The sequence below is a fragment of the Atta cephalotes genome (genome assembly GCF_000143395.1).
Source record: "Atta cephalotes unplaced genomic scaffold scaffold00039, whole genome shotgun sequence".
NCBI lineage: Eukaryota > Metazoa > Arthropoda > Insecta > Hymenoptera > Formicidae > Atta > Atta cephalotes.
The window spans coordinates 2,627,264-2,653,829 of NW_012130103.1; the positions used below are offsets into that span (position 1 = coordinate 2,627,264).

The window sequence follows — 26,566 nt, forward strand, 5'->3', positions numbered from 1 at the left end:
TCGATTTTTCGCATCGTGGAGCAAAGCATTCAATCTTTTGAAACGAGAAATGTTTTCCATTCGAGTAGGATTGCCACACGCTAACGTTACATGAATAGTTGTAAGGGACCTCCCTTTCTCGCATCCCTTTTGGAAACGTATGATATATCCCCTCTGAAGAACAGGGCTTAGCCTCGTGTTTCCCCCTTAATCCTCAACCGAGTGTGCCTTTGTCGAAAATGGAGTGGAGGGTGCGTTTCAAGGCCTCGTTCTTCCATTGTCATTTATTTATAATGTTATCAGAAACGTCTTCTTTTCTACTGGATGATTTCACTCATTTGGCTTTTGAGACAAAGGAGAATCATACTATTACGTTCTCGTCAACAAATGACTTTTCTAAAATATTAAAAATTTCTAAATCTTCATTTTCACGAGAGACAGACGAGAGAACAGGATTGATCCCCGAATTAGCGAATCGGAAAACTGCGGGGGATGAAGAGGGACGAGATCCGTGATTGAAGTCCAGGAAACGGTGTTTAATACAATTTTGGTGCGGCAATCAGCACCGCGCACACGCTGAACGCTCGGGGGGCAGAATTTCCTGCAGGGTTGGCGAAGAGAGAGAAAGGGCGAGAGAGGCTAGGGAGGTGGAGCCTTGGCTGCGCGCGATGAACGGAGTGGGGGACGATCGTCGACGATCGTCATTCTTCGACACTACACGAGGTCGCGGAGACGGCCGAGCACGGCCGAGCGAAGCCGAGCGCGGCCGAGACGGCGCGTTTCGGAGTAGGGACCAGCGGGCGTTCAGTAGTTCCTCTCAGTTGCTCTCAGTCGAGCCAACGCCGTGGATCGGAGTTAGAGTCGCGGATCCGCGGAGAGAGAGAGAGAGAGAGAGAGTACCTCGAGAGAGCGATTCGACGGTAACCCGAGACAAGAGAGGAAGAGAGGAGGCGCTCAATACGCACGCAGTTGCACGCGCGCACGGCATCCGACGGACGGGGCGAGGAGAAACGACGAGATAAACGAGAACGAGGGATCGAAGCGCAAGTTGGTGATTGGCTGAGCCAGAAAGACGGAGGAAGAGAGACAGAAAGAAACCAACTCTTTTCTCCGCTCCGAATTGATTCCACGAGCGTCGTCGGTCCGCACATCATCGCGCCGCTGCTCATCTCCGAGAAACCTCTTGCCGTCGTTCTCTTCGTCGGCCGTTGTTCTGGCGGATGGACGCCAGTAAAAATGCGGTGGTGACAGTGACCGGATACCGCGGAGAGGAAGGACTCCGGAGCAATTTTCAAGCAATAAGCGGGTAATTATTCGTTGTCGATCGTGTTAACGCGAGAACGAGATAGCCGTGCTTCGTATAGACTCGATTGAGTCGGCGCCGGTTGAACGAGAATTAGAGAGAAAGAGAGAGATAGAGATAGAAAGAAAGAGAGAAACGAAAAAAAAACGAAAGAGAGAGAAAGGGCACTCTCTTTCGCGATTCAGCCGGAAGTTATGACGAGCTCGCGCTTCGTTCAAGGACGAAGAATTGTTCGCGCGCATGTGTCCAGTAGTGGGATATAGTGTCAACGACAAGTCGCCGCTTGCAGATCTGGATACCTTGCTGTCGACACCCGCCGGGCCCGGATTGTCTCATGTCAGGATGGCGCTGGCGCGGTACGTACAATCGTACGGCTCGCCGTTGTCGGAGCTAGGGTGGGTCTTCGTCCGTCCGGGGCTAAAACCGACAGGGGGACTGGAAAGGGGGTGGGGGAGGGGGTGGGGGAGGGGGTGAGGGGAGGGGGAGGGGCACAGGGGTCCGTTTGACCGGTACGCGCGAGGAGTAATCGTCGCATCGATCCGCGCCGTGCCGGGTAGCGTCACCGAGCACGCGACGCCGACGAGAACGCTCCTTCCTCCCAGATTTCTCTCCCCTTTTTTGCCGGCACACAACGGCACAAAAATCCGCGACAAGACCGCATTTCCCAGGCCTTCCGGAATCCTAGACGCGTGTGAGAAAGTTTCCCTTGAAGAGGGAACACGTGGTGGGAATGAAAGACACGTCGAATTGAAAGATAGATAGATAGATATCGTCATTTATTGATCGCTCTAGAATTTAAGTTCTTTCAAGAGCGCTAAGATAATACATTTGTGAACAATAATAAGTAGTAGAACCATACATTGATAACAGTAAAAATAACACAAAATTAAAAAATTAAATTTAGAAATTAAAATTAATGCAAAAATATATGTAACATACAAATATACTAAATTAGTCAAAGACGTAAGAAAAAAAGGGCGAAAGATACTTTGAAAAAAATGTAGATTGAATTCTAGCCGCGAAGGGGCGAGAATTAGGTAGGGTGGCTTTTGAAAGGGTCAAGTCTCGATACTCGAAACTCGGTCAATTCCCGGGATCCCCTCGCGAGATACAGGTATCCGCGAAGATCTAGAATACGCCTCGACGACGTCTAGAAGACGCGACACACCGGTTCAACGACCCACGTCCGTCCCTTCGATGAGCATAGCGGCCGAGTATCGCGATAGCCATTAGTCGTCCGTTCATTCTTTTGTCCGTCCAGTGGCGATTCGCGTTCGCGCCGGCCGACTGGAAAGTTCTTGGTCAAGTCGCGAGCGAAGGAGCGCGAATCAAGGTGAATACACCTTTTTACATTAGACACCGACCTTCCTGAGGCTGCCTGATGTGGGCTTCGTCACGGCTCGGCGATTCTCCCTGCTTTCATATAGACACGTCCGACCGTGAACGCCGAGAGCGCGACTCGATGGAATTCGAATGTAGAAACGTTCAAACGTTCCCCGTTGTCTGTCTTGCCTTCCCTTCGTTCGTTCGTTCGTTTATTCCTTCATTTAGTCGTTCGTTGTTGGGCTCGCGAGGACTCGTCACGCGAACATCGCCGAACGAAAGCGGAATGTTGTTCCCCAGAAAACGGTTCAGTTTTTAAAATCGGTATATTCATAATCCGTTCTTATTTCAAAATTGTTTTAAGATGCTAATACAACTGTGTGATTGATTTATGTGGTTCCTTAAGATGATATTGTACTTAAGATCTTAAATGTAAGAATGGATTGTGAATTCCGGCCTAAATATTTAATCAATATTTGTCACTTTCATCAAAAGCTCTTTCTCAATACCAGATATATCAGAAAAATCTACTTTTATTATATATAAAATATATACTACGCTTTTATATCATATATTTTTATATTTGATCAATTTTATACTTTGAGCAAACTTTTGAAACGATAAAAAAACATTTTTTATTGCCCAAATAAAACAAATTGAGATTTTAATATGAAACGGCACACACAATGTGTTTGTAAGTAATGTAATTAAGATTAAATATACAAAAAACTGCGCGCTAAAAAATATTGCATTCAAATGTTGATTTTGATGAAATGGAAATAACATTTCGCTCTCGTCTGACCTTTCGCTCGTGATGCATTTCTCGCTGTGACTTTTATTAATAGCGTTATTTTGGTATACTTTTTAAACAATGATAAATTTTACTGGAAAAAGAGAAATGAAATTTTGGAAATACACGTACAAACACAATGTGCCCTCGATACATCTCTCCGTCGTGATGAAACAAAGAAGCTTTGCTGCCATTACATTTTCGTTATCTACTCTTATCGAACCATGGCCGATATGAGTTAGGAATTACTCACGAAGTTGAAAGTCATAGGGTCTGTTTAATATTTTCGTTCACGAGTTTACAGTTTGGAATAAACACGCGATTGTGTAAATTGTGTTGACCGTTACGCGAACGCGTCCTCGTCAATTTCTCGTGGTGCGTATCGACGTGTTTATAATTGCATGCCATCGTGTACATCGCGGAAATCAGTATTTCCAGTTTCGTCAATAGGATCACATCGTTACCGTTAGTCATTGCTTCCTGTTTTCTGCGCACTTCCATGAGGCTCTATTCAAAGACGATGAATCACGGGACGTGTAGACGAATGTTGCATCGCTTCTCTTCCCGTTTCTCTTACATCGATCACGATTTCAGAACTTTGTATTTTTAGATCCGCAACGAATGTCCTTGACACTGCTACGTTCTTCCGTGAATGCAAGAATTAATCGCTTTTACGCTTACAAAGTTAATTATCTCGATAGTAAAACTTTTTATCGATTAAAGTTGCCACAAAAGGAAAAAAATCAAAGAAATTAGAAAATTATCAGGGAATGTCAGAGAATTTTGTAAAACTTTCTGGAAAATTTAAATTCTTTAAAGAAGTTTATTACACCTACATAATTTTGGAATATTATCAATTAAGCATATAAGCAATGTCAACAACATCAATAGTAATTTATATTGTTATGTTAATTTGATCTCTCAACAAAATATTTAATGATTGCCAAATTAGGATAAAAATACAAAAAATTTCAAAATATTATTGAGGTCAGGAAAAATCATAAAATTTTGTCTGGAAATTGGGGAAAAGTTATAGAATTTTAAAGAGAATGAGGAATAATAACTTTGTTAATACATTGACAACGCCTGACTTTTTAGTATTTCAATTATTTTGGTCGTTGATGTTATCAACATTTTTTTTAAATATTTGTAAAAAATATAAATGTCAATTAATACGTGACTGATTTTGGATCATGAAAATGAATTGGTTATTTTAGAAACAGGGAAAGTATGTACACAATTTCCTTCAAAAACATATTAATCAAGTTCTTTCTTAATTATCAGCTTTACAAAATTGTCAGTCACATGAGAAACAGTGATTTATGATGACTTATATTTTCCTTTTATTATATTCTACGTTCTACAAAAATTCACTCAATGAATTCAATATTACGAGTTTATGTTTGTTTTTTTTTGTGTATATATTTCAACAATAAATTTAAACATCTTCTGGGCTACAATCTGCTATTTTAAAAGTGATACTTCATTCATTTAATGTATGAGGTAATGAAGAAGTTTTTACATAGTTTAAATTATTTTTAGCATTTATAAAAATTAGAAGCGATAAAAATTTATTCAATGGAATAAACTGACAAAAATGATAAAAATTTTTAATATATATAATTAATATTAAAAAAATATATTTATGTATATACATTTAAATGTACTTTATGCTTAGAAAGGTGTTTTTGTTTTAATTAGTAAATTCTTGACTTTAATCGCACTAATTGATTTTAAAGAAAAACAAACCAAAAATAACAAAACATTTTTAATCAAGAACTTTAAAAATAATATATGTGTGTGTATATATAAACAACATTACTAATTTTATAATAATTTTTAATTTCACGAGAAAAATATAATTGCAGTAAAATTAAAAATTTTTATCAATATATATCTAATTCATAATCGAGTTTACCATTCAATATCTTGTAATGAACTAATTTATTTGTTTCGCCGATTCCTAATCTGTTACGGATTTTATGGGATAAAGCTTAAATTGAAAAACACATTTACTGGATTGACTGCTAAACTAGAATAGTGAGACTAAAATATATAAATTAGAATATCGATAACAAAGTTTTCTATTTATTTTATTGCTTTTAATAGAAAAGACTAGTTTTTGCTAGTTTGTGTTCTGAAAAATACCTTTTTTCTATTGCCTGGCATTGACTTTATCCCCAAAAAATGTGAAATTTTATCAACCTTGATTTGTGAGATCAAAATAACTTACACAACAATAGTTCAACGTTAAATAAAAAGTACGCAATTTATCCTCTATTCATGAGGATACAATCTTATTTAACCATATTACATAATATTACATTATACATGCTTATAATGCAAATTTTGCTATATAAGTTAAGACGTATAAAGTTTGCCAGGCGGGCAACTTGTTAAAATAAATTACATAAAGTTTGTAGATTTCACACACACACACACACACACACACACACACACACACACACACACACACATACACACACTATTTTGTTAGCCTACAATAAATCGCGTTTGAAAATGTCGCATAATTTGAAACTTAAAACTAAGGTGTGAATCTGCAGTATTTTATTAAAATCCACCGGAACATAATAGAGAATTTGCACAGCTTTAATTAGATTTCAAGTTTCACGCTCGTCAGCGATTACTTCGAACTCAGAAAGTAAATTTCCTCACTTTCGGAAACGTTTATGTTATTATCTGACGATGTATTATAAAAGTAGTTTTATTTTATAAAAGTATTTTATAAAAGTATTTATAAAAGTATTTGTTATAAACTTTTGACTGATAAAAAATATTTTCGTTAGATCGTTTTAACATCGACTAAAATGGCGTATTAACCTGAGAATAGTCACCTAGACAGATGGAAAATTTATGTTAAATTTAATACATTTTACGTGTCTTCATCCAAAAAGTTAATACGAGATAAATATACATATATGTTAGGAAATAATACAAAAATATAACGCTGACACAATTTGTAAGCAGATTATGAAAGCATAAATACATTCAATAAATTTAACATTTATGTTAAAGTAACATATGTTATTCATTTATCTTAAAATTTACGAATTTACAATATTTTTTATGTTGTTTATTCATAAATCATGTTATTTTAACACAAAGAAATGTTGAACATTACTTTAATACAAAATATTTAAATAAGATAACTATATTACGTTAAATTAATATTCGAATATGTTAAAAATTCAATACCAAAATGTTAACAAGAATCAGTTTTGACATAAATAAAAAGTATTTTTAACTATGATTATTATATTTTGACTATGACATATAAGGAAAACTGATTGTAAATTTCACTTTCTCGTTAGAGAGAAATCGTAAAAATCATTTCGAGTGACTACTTTTAAATTAAAATATCTCCTAATATCTAATTGCACTCAATGTTAACTGTGGACAGTAATAAGTATTAGATAAAAGCTAACTTTGGAAGTGCCATACCCTGTTTCGAGGTATCTCATGCAGCTTATCATTCAGCCACTGTTTGTCTTGTAGCACCTCTTCGTCTTTTATATTGTTGCGTCGGCTACCTGTGCGCATTTCCGTATCTCCTTGTAGAATTACTTGCGCCCGCAGCTCCTGTCGTGACCTTCTCGCCTATCGCACCGGAGATTTACGACTGGCCGTACAGGTGCCTTTTAATCAGGTTCTTCTATACCGTTTCTATCGAGTACTTAATTCCTCGACGATTCTTGACTGCCACATCACGGAAATGACTCCTGGCATTCCCTCAGTTACAGTTACGGCACTTTTATACAGGGGAGAGGACAACCATTTTATTTTCTTTCATTCGTACGTGTACATAACGTGGACACTTGGCCAGTAATAAAAAGCCTAGCCATATGCGAGGGACAATCTTCCAAGGAAAGGTGTGATTTGCATAGGATTACTATTCGTTGTATTTTGCCGATGGTCGAAGCGCTGAATCTCGTCGAAGGAAACGCATTGATGCGCCTTTAACGTCATGAAAGGAAAATCATTCACGGCGAAACAGACTGCGGCAAGGCCGTGGTTACCTGTAATTCGCGGAGAACTATAGCGGACGTATCCATCAATCATTTCGCAGCTTATCTCTAATTCCTCACTGCTCGGTCGCCAATGCCATTAATGATAAATTTATCCCAAGGATTTGCCTTATCGGTCAGATAACGTTTTCGCGTTTATTAAAAAGCATCAGGTTGGATAGTGAGGAATTAATGCGGGAAATATTCCAACGTCCAGGATTGCCTGCGTAACGTACTTTATTGAGCGCAATTAGCGCGGGTCGCTTGTCCCCTCCAATACGGTGCTCAATCAAGTTTCTCGTCCACTTAAAATCGATCATTTAAAATTGACGAGCCGACGAAAAAGTATTTCGAGTTCAACTTAATATTAAAGAATTTAGAACTCTAATTTTATAATACAAATTCTTTTCACTATTCTATTAATATGAATTTTCATTTCAACATTTTATACTTTCTACAATTATGTGTTATAAATTTGATTAAAATTTTCTAATTTGCGATTTACATTATAGATAGTTATTTATATACTTTTATAATTTATTACTTTCACACTTTCTAATTTTTATTTTACTCGCGTTTCAAAATATTTATACATTTAATACAAAAGTAGTTTTGGACGTTCGATTTAGATTTGAAATGATTATATATATATATATATATATAAATTACGAAAAGATAGTTTATTTTAATTATTTATATACATATTATTATATTTAGAAAAATGTGAATTTGGATCAATGATAAATTAAATGCGAGAATTTCTATATATTTTTCGCAATAAATTATTTGGAGATTTTAAGATTCTCAACTCTCTTAACAGCTGATTATTAATACTCTTACAAAAGATTTATCATAGCATACAAAAATATTAAATTGCTTGTTATTTTAATAAAACATTTGTTAATTTAATGATTATTAGTCTGCTCATGATGGCGTTTTAATACCAAATCAGATTTCGACGCGTTTGCAGAATCAGATATAATACACTGAAAAAATTTCTGGTTGAAAATGAACAAGTTAGAGTTTTCTGGTTAAATTTATTAGAATTCTAGTTAAGATAACCGGAATTTTGGTTGATACAATAATTCTGGTAAAATCTACTAGAATTCTCATTTTTACCAGAATAATTATATCAATCAGAATTCTAATTATCTCAACTAGAATTCTAGTAGATTTAACCAAAAAATTCTGATTCGTCCATTTTCCATCAGAATTATTATAGATCATTTTTCTCAGTGTACATATTAATTCACACAAGAAATTATTAAGGCATTAAAATTCGCTCATTTTCATCACACATTTAAAATAAAGCTTATTACTCGATCGAGCAAACAAACTTGAACACGATTAAATCTTCAATCACTTGCTTCGATAGTTCTTCGGTATGGATTACTCAGCTTTGAACGCGATCGCTGATATATATATATATATATATATATATATATATGAATAGTTAATTACTCCCATTTTTTTACATAATCACGTAACACGGTCACGTAACAATCGACGTGAGAGCATATATTCGCAGGAAGAAACGATCTGGAGTCTTCGCGTCACGTTGAACGACGAATCGGAAAAGCTATGGCCTTGCATTGCGGTAATGTTATCGTTTGCGTCACAATATTTTCTCGTCAGCCAGCGAATGCAAAAGCTGGGAATGGCTTTGAGTATATCTTTGTGCCTGGCGAACAGCTGGTGCGCGCATTGCGCGTAAGTGTTCGTTCGTCGCACACTATCACCCACGTTGCACCAGCACGTGATTATTTAGCCACACTGCTCGTCTCGCAATGACACCGTCGTAGATTAAAACACCTGCCCATATTTCGAATAACATCGATTACGGCTCTCTGTTCGATCATGTCACTTCAATTAGCGCGCGACGACGTTCCACTTCTGATCGAGTGTGTATTAAATTTAGTCGAAGGCTTTATTGACAAATCGTTTAGCAATGCAGATATCAAGAGTTTCGGTAAATCGATGTCGCGAGGATACAACGACCGTCACTATGCGATTTTATTTCAGAAGCATATTTATTTGAAAATTTTTAACTTTTCATTCATTTCGCTTGTTCTCCTCGGCGGCTTTCAAGGATTCTATTATAAATGTCTGAAGTTCGACGAGGATAACATGATTATTCCAGATGCCAATATAAATCTTTTGATCTTATTTTTTTTTCTTCCCACTGATGATATCTCGATGCCGCTAGTTTTCGTACGTGATTTACGTTTCGAGGAATTATTTGAATATTATTATAGCCGTAACACACGCACATGTACGCACACGCATGCAGACGGTAGCCGAGGCCAATCGATGTCCGGGACTCGATGAAATAAAGCCAAGTATATGAAAGAGGAAGAAGAGGAGAATACTACGATGATGGCGGTGGTGGTGGTGATGGTGGTGGTGGTGGTGGTGGTGGTGGTGGTGGTGATGGTGATGGAGGTGGTGATGGTGGTGGTAGAGGTGGTGGTAAAGCATGGCGGAGGGAGAGAAGGAAGGAAGGTTGTCCCTCGCCTCGGTGGCAACCTTCGGCTTCAAGGGTACAGGGCCGTACGTCCCCCTTGAGGGTTTGCTTCCCCTCTTCCGTAATGGACGACGAAGGACCCCTTGGAATTCAAAACTCCCATTCTCTCCTTCCCGATTCCCATTATAAAGAAACCAGACGGAAGGTCCCCTTGAAAATCATCCTATCCCTCGCTTTCGCTTTTCTTGGCCCATGTCGATTCCTATCTGCGTATTCCTTTTAGATGACACACAAGGAATTAGTAGTTTTCTAGCAATAAGAAAATTAAATTAGGTACAGGAGATTAGTTTTCTATGCAAAAATTTTTTCTAAAATTTTATCTCTTCATTTTACTTGTTTATTTCTTTGTAAAGATGTTCCTTTTTAATTAAATGCGCATATTATTAATTATGTAATTTCTTTGCAATTATTTAAAATGTTGATTTTAATATGTAGGTCTTATGATTAACTGTAATATTTTATTGTGGCGAGACTTGTTTCTTCTCACTCGCTTATTCACGGCCAATAAAATTTATTGACGTAATCGGATGCTATGCGACTATATTTTTACGTCTGAATATCTATAGATCACGATTTGCCTTAATTGCTTTGAATGACTCACTTGAGAATGTTTCATATTTAAATATATTAAGTAAATTATTTTCAAAACAATTTATCTTTTTATTCAGACATTAAATATAATAAACAGAATGTATTATGAAAGGGTTAAGTTGATTGGAAAGAGAAAGGGGAAGACGTCAACGACGCAAAAAGGCTACGTAAGCAACTGATATACGAAAGCTTATCGAAGTTATCGCTGAGCAACCAAACGACAAGCAAACAATGACGATATATGGCAATTGAAGGCCAAATTGGCTATAAGATTTTTATACTTATACCTCTGTGAAATTCATACTTTGTTTTCAGATTATTGATAATTGATAAAGTTCTTTCCTTCTCAATTTTAAAATTTAAATACCCACGTCTCATACAAGCAGTTCCCCTTTAAAATGAAAGCAAAAGGAAAAAATCTGAAAAGATGAAATTTTAATTATATTTTAACTACACGATTACAATAACTTTTGTATTTTAATCACAATTGATTGTTAATATTTTATGATTGAATAAAAAATTTATAAAATTTATAAAATCTTTTCATGAATAAGATATTTCTTTTTGAGGGGAGAGGAGAGGGAGGGAATCTGATATTTCTAAAGCTAATATTTCGAAAGCTTTGACATCTCAGAAATTCTAAACCGGAATTCTATTATTTATATCGAAAACGAGATGTTAATTTTACAGATATTTAAACTCTATGTATTTTGAAACAAATAACGAGCCTGTTAATGATCCAAATTATCCATTGTGCCTGTAATATTTAACGATCAAACTTTTCTGTTGTACATTCAATCTTTTCATTTGTAGATATAATTAATCTGTTTCAACGTTTTTTACATTCAGAAGACAAAAGAAATTGATGAATCGTATATAAGAAATTATTCTTATGCATCATGAATGTATCAGATTCTTTATCTAATCTCGAGTCTAATCTTGAAATCTATAAATTTTGTTAGGAATATTTTTAAAAGATGCAAACAGTGTGGCTAAGATACAATCGAAATGATAAGAGAGCTACGGCTGTACATATAATACGTCCGCAAATATCATTAATTATTATTAAATATCATAAAACGAAGAAATAATATTGTGTGAAATTTATATAGCCTATGTTATAGTTTAGGGACAGAGAAACAGAATAGGAGAGAGAGACAGAGAAAAGGACAGATGATGAACGATTAAACTTAGTTGAAGTTAAACATATGTGGATGGGATCCGATTGTTAAATATTAAACAGGTCATGGCTTTACACAGACTAAACAAAACCTTTGTTTAATGTATGCAAAGTCACGATTGCTTTTTCCGAGATATTTAAAGGACATAATCAAGGGTATTCCTTCGTGGCTCGGGTATCCTTCATGGCTAATAAGACGGCCGTAAGGGCGCATCTGCAGGGAATGGACCTCGCAAATTGGCCGTGAGGCCCAAGGTCGTCCGGTATATCCCACGTACCGGGGCACTGGCCCCTGTTAGAAACGAGTCGAGTCCCGGGGAGCTTCTCTCCCCTTGTGTAGATCCCAAAGAAAAGCAACCTTCGGCCCTAGAAAGACGAACGTCCGTGCCAGAAGGAGATCCGTGCCTTCGTTCACGAAAGCATTTCTCATCTTAATCCTATAGCCGCGTTAAGAAGGACAGACATTCGTCAAAGGCAAAGAAATCTGTGAAGGAGAAACTTTAGTTTCTGTTGACGTTCAGTTTCTCTTGTCTCATAAAGTTTGCTTATAGAATATTTATAAAAATTTGTAAATAAAATGCATCTAGAATTATAACAAAATATTTCAGTCTACTCGGATTTGTTATAAATAAATCATTAATTTTGAAAGAGATTTATCTATTCAGAAACACTATTCTTAATCTGTTCAGAAGCACAGTGTCTTATATTATAATATTATCTTTTCTTTTTAATTCTAATATCACTGAAGGAAACCTGAGAACAGTACTCATACTATACGGTACTTTTAATTTTATTCTTTTCTTCTTTATATTTAATTATCATAGATTTAAATATAAATTTAAATATAAATAAACAACAAATTAAATTACCTTTTTCTTTAAAAATTCGTTTTTAAAGTAGATGTTTCAGAAAATTATACAAATCTAATAATATTCGTTTTGATTGTTTAATGAAATTGAAACATAAAATAATATGTTCTTATAATGTATGTAATTACACATATATATATATATAAACAATATTTATATGTAAAATATTGAAACTGAGTTGATTGCAAAATATCGTATTCTGAAATACAAAATTACGAATTCTATTTTCTCCCAGTTATTGACAACGGTTCAATGATCATCGTGATGTTTGTACAAATCAATTTTACGATGAAAATTTAGATATTTTTAAATTTTATTACGCTAAAAATACTGACGAGCTATTGCGATACACTTTTTAATATGATCGAATATAGTTTGCAAAATTAATTAGCGACATTTTGAAAAGTGCATTTAAACCTTCTCTTAAATCATGACATTTAACGATCTAGTTATGTAGCTAATGTGCAATTTTATTAAAGAAGATTAATTTATACAAAGAATATTTTGTATCTATGAATACGTTCTATATTTCTTTATTAAAAAATTAATGTTATCGATATTATATTTTCATTTAATATTATTAGTTCAAAATATATAAATATTTAAGTACGTGCTACATTGCTACGATGAAAGAGCCACTTCATTCAACAATTTATGCGAATTATTTAACCACATTAATGAATATCGTAACAATTTGCCGATATTTTCATTATTTTCTGTACAATAAAAACATCGCAGTCTGAATTCCAAAATCTACGTGATAAAAGCATCGCAACTTGAATTCCAATTGGGAAATTGATTTGCATTGAAGTGCGCTGCGAATTATCGTTAATGATTGTTATACCACCGTTAACAGCCATTATATCGAGAAAATATTCGTTCATCGCAGCATGTAATTGCATATTCCATGATGTTATACCATAAATCAACTTGTTTTGCAATTATCTAATTTACTTGTTTGATATACAACAAAGAAATTAAAAATAGTAAATGAAACTCAACTGAGAAATGTTCATCACAAATAAACGAAAAAGTCTATATCTGATCAAAGTGAGGTTTAGTGCCTAATAATATTTTTGCATGAGGCTTACAATTTTCAGTTAAAAAAAACTGCACGTTGATTTTGATATACAATCCTAAACCAGAATAATATCACAAATTAAATTGATAAACCACTTAATAATACTGATGCTCTAATGAGCATTTTTTTCAATACTGTACCTAAAGAATTTATTGCGAAAAATATCATCTCAGTTAGAGAAAAATACGTAATTTGCACGTAAATGTCGAATATTTTGACTTTGTCGCTCTTTATTTCGTTCGTGCGAGACGACATTCGTCATCATGTGCTCTTTGTGTCCGGGGAGAACTTCGTACACGCCTCTTATCGTAACTGTGAACCTTGAATCGGTACACCGCAAACGAATGCAATACGTGGCGATGCAGCACGTCGAGAACAGTGCCTAGTACGAGTAAAGTCTCAAAAACAAAAAATAAGAGTTCGGAAGATAAGTGCTTAGCTTGTGCATTAACTTGCTTTAAAACTCTATTAATATACATTAGACGAAAAGAACGATTTTGCTAAAGAATTGAAAAATTTGGTTAGAAATATCTAAAAATAATTTTATTGGAGCATTAAAATTATTATGTGGGACGTTTAAACTGATTGCCAGAATGTAAAAACTTTTTGCAGCATTGCTTATCATGCTGGAAATTCCTATAAAATTATTTGGATGGTTTAACAAAATTTTTTTCAAAGCTAAATTTTTAACTAAATATTCTTCAGCAAAACTCTTTCTGCTTCTTCTTATTATTATTATAATATTCACAATAATGAGTTGTGACTAATTGTCCCTCTCTTTTCCTGTTCCTCTTCTCAGGTTTTCCCCATTTTGCCCAGAAGAACTGTTTTATTAATTTAATTTTGTCGTAAGTGCCTTATGACGTTAGTCGCTATGCATCATGCAGGAATGCATGAACAAAGGAAGGAAATTTACTGCGAGACTGACAGATAATAACGCACTTCTCCGTCACTTTCTTAGTAATTCCCATCTGAATAACAGTTTAGTTGTGTGACGCACATTTAGGAGTTTGATAATTTAATATAGTATAGGAGCCGCGAAAATGGAGCGATTTGCATTTCGATTTATTGCGCAATTATTCGAGCGAGATATCGAAAGCAAAAATTTCCAATATTCCATTCGATACTTATTATTGCGTGTCACGAATATTTTGAAAGTCTAACGAACAGATAAGCCGCGTATTAAACGCGAGCAACCATTGTGGCACTATGTAGATATTGGTTAAATATTGAATGTTTTTTTGACACAAGTAAAAAATGTTTTTTAATAAAAAACATTTTTTACTTGTGTCAAAAGTGGTCCTTGTTAAAATTTTTGTATTGAATTAACACTCGAGTATTAATTTACGTGATCGTTATTTGAATAATTCTTGTTAAATTGATACTTAATAAAATTTGTTTTGAAAGTTTTTATATTGATTTATATTTAATGTTTCTTAGTGTTAAAATAATAGTTTTTTTAATAAATGAAAAATAACATAAAAATAATATAGTTCAAACAAATTGTAAGATAAATGAATAAAAAATGAAGTACGTGTCAATTTTTATAATGTTAATTTTATTGAAAAAATTTTATTAAATGAAAATCGATCGATAAAATGTTAAACACAAATGAATGAAAAGCATAGTTTCTATCAAAACGAATTTTTAGTAATATATATTTATTATTATTAATAATATATATATTTTTGTGATTTTATACAATTTGTAATTCAAGCAAGTCGAGCGATTATTTATCAATCTGAAAACACAATGCTAGACTGAAGTTTGACTAGTAATATTGACGAGCTATTTTATTTTATCAGACGAAAAATATTACATTCACACGGAATTCAGGAGATCCAGGTTTGACTCTTGACTGAGGTAATATTTTTCGCAATAAATTGTTTACAGTATTTTAATGATGCTTATTAGCGTTAATAATATTAAATTGCTTGTCAATTTGTGTTATTACTAATGCAACTTTAATTTACAACAGTATTTCAAGATCGACAAGTACAAGTACTTGTCCATTTTAAAAAAATCTTCCATAATGTCGAAGTATTATAATGTTATTTTTTAATATATTATCTTGCATTAAATTAATAAAAATTTTTCACTTGTGTGTAGCAAAAGAAGATGCTAAATAATTTCTTGTTTATTTATAAGATTTATACATTTAGAGAAAAGTATTTGGTACTTGCCGACTATAATTGTATGCTAAAGTTATTATCGTTAACTCCATTTTTGTAATTATTACTGCTATCATATTAATAACGACTAATAAATTAAATCACAATAACAACAACTATTTTACCATGTAATTATATAATCACAACTATACCCAAACACTTTTCTCAGCATACATATATTTCACTTGAATTTACATTTAAATCTTCGACAAAACCTCATCGTTCGAGGCATTTAATCTTGAGAGTCGAAGGATAGCGATAACTATAAAGTATCGCGTGTGTTCATATTTGCGTTGTGTCGACCGTATCAGCAAAGATATTCGATCCTCAACGCGAACACGTCACAGGATATATACATAGATTCCTTATCACCTCCTTGGACACACACACACACACACACACACACACACACACCGTGGTCGATGCAACCGACTACAACCGTCGTTGCAACCGCTGTCCCCTCCTCTCCCCGCGTATTACGGCATCCGTGATTCTTGCTCCGTCTGGTTGTTGTTTACCACGGTGCGCTCCGGGGCTCAGCCGGACTGGTTCCCGCGAGGCTGAACCGACAACCAACAACCGGCTGTCCATCCCGTCGCCGGCGCATCTTCCTCGCGAGTGAACGAGCCTGTCCTCGGCAGAACGACAAGTCGGCGCGTGCAAAACGCGAAGGCGAGTCGCGGGGCACTTGGTGTGCACGCGCTCGCTCGCTCGCTCGCCCGCGGCGCCCTTGAAGAGAGTCAGCCTTTGTCTTATCACACACTCCGACTTACGCCGGGCAGCGTCAACCTTGACTCCGCCCCTCTTCTCCGCGGCGTTTTGTCTACTGACTTTCCTGCGAAAATCGACCAACGACGTGCGGTTTCTTCGACTCCGCTTCGTCTCCTCGACCTCCCTTGGATCTTCTTCTTTTTTTCCCCTCTTGATGAATTTCCGTGAGATAAAGCATCCTCAGAGTGTTTCTTAGGTTTTGGCATGGTACCTTTCTTTCTGCAGGACTACGGTAATCAAGAAAAAAAAAGACGAGATCTTCAAAGAGATGAAGAATGCGCTTTTTATTATTTTTGTTTTTTTTTTTAATAAAAATTATCGGTTTGCTCCTGATAATTGTTATCAATTCCATTAATAGCTACTTTATTATTGCATGGTTCGTTAGGAAGGCAAGATGTATAATAAAATAGAATAACAGGAAGAGAGAAGGTATAAGGAGTGAAATAATAACACTGTATGTGCATAGAATTGGAGGAAAAGCGATGCGGCACGTAATGGTGGGGAATGTCAAATGAGCTGTGTAACAGCGTCAAGGCTGTATATTATCGTTGTCAATACATCAAGGTCCTAGTATACAACCACGTGTCTCTGCAGAAGAAACGTTCGGCAAACCGAAATTCAATTCTCTTGATGTTGGAGTATATTAAAGTATCTGTCTCTCCAGTTGCATAAACATATTTATCAATAATGTCACGTAAAGGAGGAGACTTAATAAGGACATTTTTTTGAAGCCCTCGTAAAGTTTTTCAAGAAACAATTTTTTTTGTATTATATATTGATAATTAAGAATATCAAAACTAATCATTACGATAACGATAACTCAATCTATAAAATCATAATTAATTATTGTAGTCTAGGTATGTCACTGTGATATCTATAAGTCCTAACTGTTGAATTCTGAGCAATCATTATTAGAAGATGCTTAAAAGTCAATGTTTAATATACTCACGAATTTAAAAACAAAATTTAAATAAAAAATGAAAATAAAAATATTAAAATATCTACAATGATCAACGCAGTGTGGCTTGAGTCTGTATGTGATAATAATAATAATAATAATAATAATAATCTATTTGTTACAGGTACTTATATATGTCAGGAGTAATAAAAAATTAATTTTTTTTTGCTATGAGCTGTATTCGTCTTTACCTTGGGAACAATACATGTTGTCTAAAATGATGTTATAATGGCAGAACAACAGAATAAGCAAAAAAATATTTTATTAGTTTTTATTAATCATGAAGGACTTAAGTATCATAATGATATACTTAGACTAATAATTAATTATAGCTTTATGTTTTGTTATATTTCTAATAATAATATAAAAAAAATTATAAATTATATATTTTTTTTGTATTGTAATTCTGTGGAAATTAAAAAAACACTCTTATTAATCGTTTTATTTTATTGCAATAAAACGAACACGCTATATCTAGCTGTTTGTCGTACAAAAGTCATTATACTTTTCATTATTTTGCGAGAATGAAAAACATGTATAATTTTTCTCATTAAATTATCAATAAGGCTATCTTTTTTTTTTAAACTAAGAAAAATTCGTTGTTCTAAGAAAATGTGTAATATGATGAGAAATACAATTTTTATTTAATAGAATAGAATGCACTATAGATTTTGCAGTTGCAAAAAATTTTTTAACTGATTTTGACAACAAAGTGTTTGCCATTGTTATTAAATGTGATCAATGGATATTGCACTTGCAACAGTAAAGGGCATTTCTCTGGGGGTAACTTCTTTTATAATTAAATCCACTTTTCTATCTTGATTTTATAGGGTTTGCATTTTAACACATTTATAAACCGTTTAATTTATAATCAAGGAATTAAGGAATCAATTAAAGAATTCAGGGATTCTAAATTTTTTATATTTTTGGATATAATCTGCTTTTTCATATCGACTACTCAATTTCATTCGGTACTTTTCGAAATAGACATCTGAATGATAAATAGCCGGAAATTTTTACAAAATTAATAGTTTCTATTTTTCATATGAATTATTCATCCAATTGCAATTCAGAAACGCCGAAGCGAGACTGTTCTCGTAATTTCTCGTTGCTTCTATCGCGAACAATCGTTATCGTGTTATACACTGATGCATCGGCGAGCTATACGCGTAATCGTGATAATTGTAAGGCGGCAGATATTTTTAGCCTCGCGCCGCGTTGCACTCAGTCGCCTCCGCGACCTTCCGATCTTGACACTGAGACTTCCTTTTTCTATCGCTTTTTTTTTCTGCGAGCATTACGCGTGTCGCGTCAGCGAAGGAACGTTACCTGTTCGCCTGCCGGTTTCTTACGAAACGACCGGATGAATCAGATATGGAGATATATAAATGCGCCTAATTATGCGGCATGCTGAGTCGGAAAAAAGACCATAAGAGATAAGTGTAACGACGTGGGATCAAAACGATCTATATTCGTTTGTGACAAATGAGAACAAGAAAAGTAGAGAATTCACAGATTCTCTAGTATTTTATCAAGACAAGATTTCTTTCTTGTCTTGATTTTCAAGATAAGAAATTTCGTTTTTCTTGTTTTGACCATTTCTTGACATTGCACTTCTTGTCTTGAATTCAAGAATCTTGAATTTCTTGATTTTTTAAGCAGAGCCTTTGTGGCTCTTTGACTTCGTCGCGTAAGAGATAATAAGAAAACATAAGTATAAATTGTTGAATGTCGATTCGTCTCGTAGTTTACTATATTTAAATTCATGGTTTAAAAGTGTTCTTATACTATTCTATTATGCATAAATCTATTAATAAAAATATTTCTCAAATTATCATTTTTAATATCATGAAGATTACTGCCAAATGTAACTATTTCAGATTATTAGATTCCTGAGATTATTAGATATAATTATTATTATTATTACTATATATTTTAATCATTCCTGATTTAATTGATACTATTAGTAGAAATACGTAAATGTTTATACATAATATACTTTTGCAAATAATTTCGCAATATTGATTTTATATATATTTCTTTACATAAATGTAAAGATTAATATGAGCATAATTTAATTTGGTTAAATCAGGGACTTCACTTTTTCATTAATCGATTTACACTCTGCTCATATGCTATTTTGTTATTTAATGAAAATGAATATACATTTCTATATTATATAACCTGTTATAAATATCAATAAATACAAAAATATTGAAACGTAACATATTCAAAACTTTTTTCAAATCAGAAATAAAATAATAAAATATTAAAATAATAAAATATTAAAAATAAAAGCTGTCAAGGAAATTTAAGAAATTTCAAGAAATTTCTTAACTTAATGTCAAAAAATCTTGATAAAAATTTCTTGTCTTGTTTTGAAACCAATTTCCAATTTCTTGTTTTGATCTTGATTCAAAATTTCTTGAATTTCTTGCTCTTGAAACATCAGATTCTCTCAGACTGCGTTAGCCTGGATCTACTAGATTTTTAAGCTTTAAGCCAGAAGGAATGGACGAATCACAATCAATTATTCTCCTCTCATTCGACTGCAATTGATCAATTTCTTACGACTTAAGGCTTAATGCCCGTACTATTCATAGTCAGGTCTTATATTTAAGACTTCCTTAAATTTATCTTCACATGCTCTACGAATTATTTCATTGGCATTTCATTACTAAGCATCTAAAGATACATTTAAGGAAGCCTTAAGTATAAGGTCTGATTATGAATACGGGCATAAATCACCTATTGTAGATCCGGACTTACGCGTTTGCATGCAGAAAAGCAGCATGCATTTTTGTCGAAAACGCAACCTCATCGGTTGATGCGGTATCACGCCAACCTTCGTGTCATCCTTATCAATAATTACATGACGGAGCTCGTTCAATCATATATTATCGGAGAAACATAAAATCATCGGCAACTGAAAAACAATGTCGTTCGGGGATATTTGCGCGAAATAAATAGAAAGAGAGAGAGATTTAATTTATTACACGCTTTAAGATGGCATTCTCTCAAAAAACTTAAATCATTGGATTAAATATTGGAACATTGAATTAAAGAATACATATTTACGTTGGATCGAAAGCATATATAATAGAATATAATTTAATTATAAATAATTATGCTGCAGGAACAGAAGAGGAAGAGAGAGAGAGAGAGAGAGAGAGAGAGACATGCGAAAGATAATGCGTGTTTTTTAGTGGAAAGTGAAAACGCAAACGCGATGACGCAACAGACGGCAGACAAAATGCGTCAAGATACACAAAGACAAAGTACGGACAGGGATTAAATTAAGAACGCCAGAGAGAGAGCATAGGAAAACGACCTGAAGGGTTGCTTTCTCGCGGAAATGAAAAATGCGAGACGCTACGACATTTAATAAACAGCTGAGAGTGAGCAGGATATTTGAGAGAGAGAGAGAGAGAGAGAGAGAGATGGCGTAAATCACGACGATTATTTGGCAAGAAGTTACCCGCGGTGTCGCACTCGCAGGCACTGTAATTACGTGATTTCGACGTACTATGGACGGTTTTCACCCAACTTCCTCGTTTTCACCAGCTCTTGTGCTGGGGCTCGTTCTACTTTCCCTTGAACTCTCGAAGTCTGACCCATGCCTACATAAACTAAATCGAATATCCCGATCGTTCTGATGCCTGGTTTATGTTACGATCTTAATCTTAGTCTTGGAATTAGTTCTAATTTAATCTTAAGGACTATAGTTAAAAAATAGGAACTTTCTTGAGACTAAGATTAAGACTATGGTTAAGACTATGGGGAAGCATAAACGATCTTATGATATTCTTTGTCGCTAACTTTTAAGACTAAGATTAAGACCGAAGCTTGAACAAGGTATGACAAAGAGATATTGATCTAGGGCTCGTTTACATCCCTCTAAACTCGAATCCCTAAAGCGATAACCAAAGTGACAGGAAAAAAAAGAATCCTGCCTTTGTCTGCCTTCAATCTTTTGTGTTAAAGTAGTATTGAAAAAAATAATCTTTTCAGGAAGATAATTTATCTAACGATAATGCAATATCCAAATATATGGCGTTTTTGCCTGATGTCTCTCACTTCTAATTTACATCTGTTATTTATTTATTTAGGTATCGTAATTCGTTTATCCAATTTAGAATAACAGTTTTTATTTGTAGTAGTTTACTTTTTTTTAAATTAAAATAATGGATTTATATATTCCGTGAATGACATCTGCGCGTCTAACATTTCCTCTTATTGGCGAAACATCTCGCTGTTCCGCTTATACTTTCTAACAACAAGCCACGAACGCTTTCTCACAAAACGGAGCGACGGAGTTACGATAAAATTGTTTGTCTCTCTCTCTCTCTTTCTCTCTCTCTCTCTCTCTCTTCCCCTCACCCCCCCTCTCCCCTCCTCTTACTGTCTTTTTGTCCTGAATAACGACTCTCCCCTCGCTCGATCTGGCGATGCCTTCGGTAATATCTAGTGCAAAAGCAACGTGGGAGTAACTGCAACGTTGGAAGTGAAAGTTACGGCGCGCCGAACGCACGAATGACCGAACGGAGAACGCGATTCGCTCGAAAAGTCGAGTCTCGACGCGATTCTCTCCTTCTCTCTTTCTCGCGAAATCGGAGAAATTCACCGCACGAAAGTACGCCGTGCGAGAGAAAAAACCGGGGAATTCTGACGATATAATAATACGGTAATGCCGGATGCGCCTTCACTCGATTCGTCATACGTTTCCCGAATTTTCAATTAAAGCAGGAAGCAGAATTGTTTGTTCAGTGTGGGATTCACCGCATTTTCTAGAGTGCAAGACTTTTTATTTCATTGACAGCCACGCCGCTTACAGCTTCACTGCTTACGAACCAAAGTTCTTGTATTTAATCTACAGTCGGAGAACCAACTTTAATAACAAACTTCTCAGAAACTAAGACTCACTAATCCTAATCCTTTTACACTTTTAATATTAAAGGTGTGAAATCAAGCATTTGTGAAATCGAATCGAATCGAATTGAAATTTTTCGAAACGAATGAAATTTTAATTAAATTTTCTCGGATTTATATAAGCTAATTTAAAAAAAGATTTATATAAGATAATTTAAAAGTATTTTCAATAACGTTTCAGATTTTTTTTAATAAACAAAAAATAAATTATCTTCAATTTGCAAGATATATAAAGAAATATTATAAAAAATAAATAATATGATAAAAATATTTTAAAAAGACACCTTCTAAAAAAAAAAGAATAAATAAACGTTTTATTTCTGACAATTCTATAACTAACTGCATTCAGAAGTCTGAACCATTCAGATAGTGCTTCTTTAATATGATTATTTCTTGCTTTTAATTCTTCGCTAGATTTAAATATATTAAATAAATCAATTGTAATAAAGAATCACTGAGCGGCTTTGTCCTTTCAATGCAGCCAATTAGAGTCCAATGATAACCAACGCGATGCGGTACATAAATAAGCGCACGCGCATGCACGAGAATTGATTCATGATTGGTCGCAAAGGAGAGGGGAGAATCGTGCATAAATTAAGCAAATAAAATAAGCGATCGATTCGAAATTTTGAACTTTTCGATCTTTCAGATTCGGCAATGAAACGAATTCGAACTATTCGCATACCTCTATTTAGTAAAGCAATCTTTTCTTTCGAATAAGCTCATTTCATTTGGCATTTCACAGTTTTTGTCATCTCCTTATCGTATTATGATCGTAATTATGATCAATACTTTTGTAGACTCTCCTATTTTAAGGATCGATTTTTCATTATTTCTGGTTAACTTGTGATTAGGCTTAATCTGATGTTTTATCATGGAACGAAATCCATGAATTTATGATTAAATTTAATCATAAATTAACCCATCATAAATTAATGAAAATCCTTAATTGAGGAAATATCGATTCTAAACTGCCTGTATCATTTACTTTAGATTGCACAAATGCTGAGATATTCTCTTTATCTGGCGACAATAAACAATAAGAATTTTATCATACACTGAGAACAGAGAAACCTATTTAATTGAATCAATTAATTAATTTCTTGTTTGGATGAGCAAATAAATCCTTGGTTGATGCAATAAAATTTTGTTGAAGCAAAGCATTTGGTTTTGTGATTTGTTTGCCCATATTCAAACAAGAAATTAATTAATTCATTCAACTAAATGGGTTTCTCAATGTACTTTGGTAGTCATTATTCTTCATTATTATTTTTATTATTTGTCACTCTGGCGAGCTCACCTCGTGAAAAGGTGCTTTCGACGCGACAGAAGCGTGAATCTCTTCGCATCGCGAGAGCCAGGTGGACTCGCCAAGAGTTCATTCGATTCAGTTCCCGTTTCCTGGTTGGTCGGGTCGCCCGATAGCGTCCGATGAACCTGCGAGGCTAACGTACTTGGCTCGCCTTCCAAGCGAGTTCCGTACTTGGCACCGCACGTGAGCACTATCGCGTGTCCTACGTACCTTCCTCCTTCATCCTTGCTCTTCCTTCTCGCCCTGCGTTTCTCTTTCTGTCCTTCTCTCGTCTTTCTCTAGCTCTCGATGACTTTTTCTCCAGAGAACTCGATTTTAACAGATTCGTAATAATTCAATGAACAACAGTCGAGTCGCGCGAAGGGGATTCGTTATCGTGAGACGAATCCCCTTCGTCAAAGTAATGCCTTTGTTACGCATATTTAACAAATATAGCAAACAGAATGATACTGAAAAAAAAAAACATGTAACACACAGAGAGAAAAAAATTGTTGAATTATATGATACGCTAATCCCATGTAATCCTATTACATGACAACAAATTCTATTTGTAAATGTAGGGATTGCAAAATTATTTGCAGGTGTAACAATATACTTTATTTTTTTTTGCTAAATGTACTTGCTAAATTATGTGCAACAAATATCAAATATTTGTCAAATGTGTTTTCTATAAAACAAACGAATTTGACAAATTTTACAAGCCTTCTGTGTTTGTAGCAGAATTATTTTTTTTTTCGTGCAGACAGATCATTATGACATCAAAATAGCTGCGAAATGATCATTTTTTAATCATTATGATTCATTTTAACATCAATTTGATTTGTTCTGCTGGATGTATGATCTTTTTTTTATTTTCATTTGGGTTATTAATGACTTCCGCTCCCACAATAACATTTTCTTGCTTCCAAGAAACTTTAGCTCTCTTATTTCTAATTTCGCAAATTTAATAAAAATTGTACATTTCTTATAAATTTTTCTATCCAAATATTACAAAATAATATACTATATTCTAATCAATTATAATTGAATTACGCTACATGTTTCTTTAAATTAGATCCTCTTCAGATGTTTACTAAATACAAAGATGTTACCATAATCTAATAGAGAATAGAGAAAAGAAATATATCATAAATGCATGTTATGAGAACATTATTTATGATGTATTTCTTATCTATCAACACTGTTAGATTATGGTCTGTTATAGCGTAATTCAATTATAATTGATTAGAATATAGTACATTACTTTGTAATATTTCGATTTTTTAATATATAATATAATTTTGTAATTGACTCTTATATACTCTTTCATTATATTTTTATTTCTTATTAACATCAATAATCCTTTTTATTATTGCTAATTTTTCCATCGAAATAGTGTCGAATGCTCGACAGTGTCCCGGGAATTAATTTTCCGATATCGTTCGGGTTGAATCCGCGGGATTCGCGGGATTCAATTATAGTCACATTGCAATACCGCTTTGCCGAGTGTCGAACGCAGGTCCCCGTCGCCCGTGCATTACGGGCCGATCCAATAAGCTCCTCTGTCCCGGCATACGTCCAGAAATATGAAGAGGGGTCGACGACCCCCGTGACGTAACACGAACACGCGCGCACAATTAACGACGACGGGCCGCGTGCGTACTTCAGTACTTACTGCGTACAACGCGGCGGGATGACTCGAAGCTATCGCTCGGTGTATCCACCCGAATTAACTCCTACCAGACTGTAATGTCTCTTTTTTTCTTTCCTGTTACAGACTTGCGGTGAGCGACTGTGCGCCTCAGACGTCGCGGGTCAGCTCGAACCTGCACAGCAGCAGTAGTATGGCGGTGAGCCGCGTTCCGAGCCCGCCACCGCCGGAAGTGAACACCCCCGTGGCCGAGAACTGGTGTTACACGCAGGTACGTTTCGTCGTTGGTGGTTCATTGTCCTCCGCTGGCGCTTCGCCGCGGTTTAACGATCGATTCACCTGCGCCGAAATTCACCCAGTCACCGTGAGCGGCGGAAATTGTTAGAGACGGGACATGGCAGATTACATCATTATATTTACATTATTATTTATCCCTTATTTTATGTCGCTCTGTCGACGATTTTATCATTTCAATCTAAATTGAGAGACTGCTTGAAAATATAGCATAATGTGTACATACAATTTTAGATACATAACAATGTTACGGTAATAGGATCAATTTTAAAACATGCTAAAAGAATATTTTTAGAACCGTCTGACATCCCTGAGGAAATAATCTTAGATATAAATGTCTGAAATTACTGTCCTTCGTAAATTACTGTTGAGCAGTATGAATTCTGAACTGTGTTCTTCTGGAAGCTAGCTGTTTTTAAGACCATGTATTCTTAGACAGGATGCAATTTTGCGTCATCCTCTTATACGTACGTAGTATATATTTATCCCGATGTCGAATCGGAAGAACTTATTTCCGGACCGTCTGTGAATACAATCTCAAACAGATACTTAATAACGAATTCTATATTTGCATTTCTAAAAATCACGTATCGAAAAATATTTAATTTTAAATACGAAGAGCCACTATGGTCTGAATGTCTGAATTAAGATATTGAACTATTATATATATTCATATAAATGAATTAATTTCAGAAATTATATTTTTCGCAATAAATTTATTACAGTTTTTTAAGATTAAATTTAGGAAATTTGGGGGGATTAGTAATATTTCAGATTGATTACATTGAAAATCCGACAACTGTATTGGCTCGCAATTATCATTTCTGAAATTAATT

The 26,566-nt window shown here is 34.6% G+C and overlaps 1 protein-coding gene across 1 annotated transcript in view; it reads left to right on the forward strand.

Moving 5' to 3' along the window:
• Positions 1 to 1,624: 1,624 nt before the first annotated feature.
• The window catches only part of LOC105622061 (protein roadkill), a 40,329-nt gene continuing 15,387 nt past the window's right edge, over positions 1,625 to 26,566 (forward strand). The window contains exons 1-2 of the mRNA XM_012203495.1: positions 1,625 to 1,638; positions 25,563 to 25,707. Coding sequence (XP_012058885.1) covers positions 1,625 to 1,638; positions 25,563 to 25,707 — 159 coding nt within the window. The remainder of the gene's footprint in view (positions 1,639 to 25,562; positions 25,708 to 26,566) is intronic.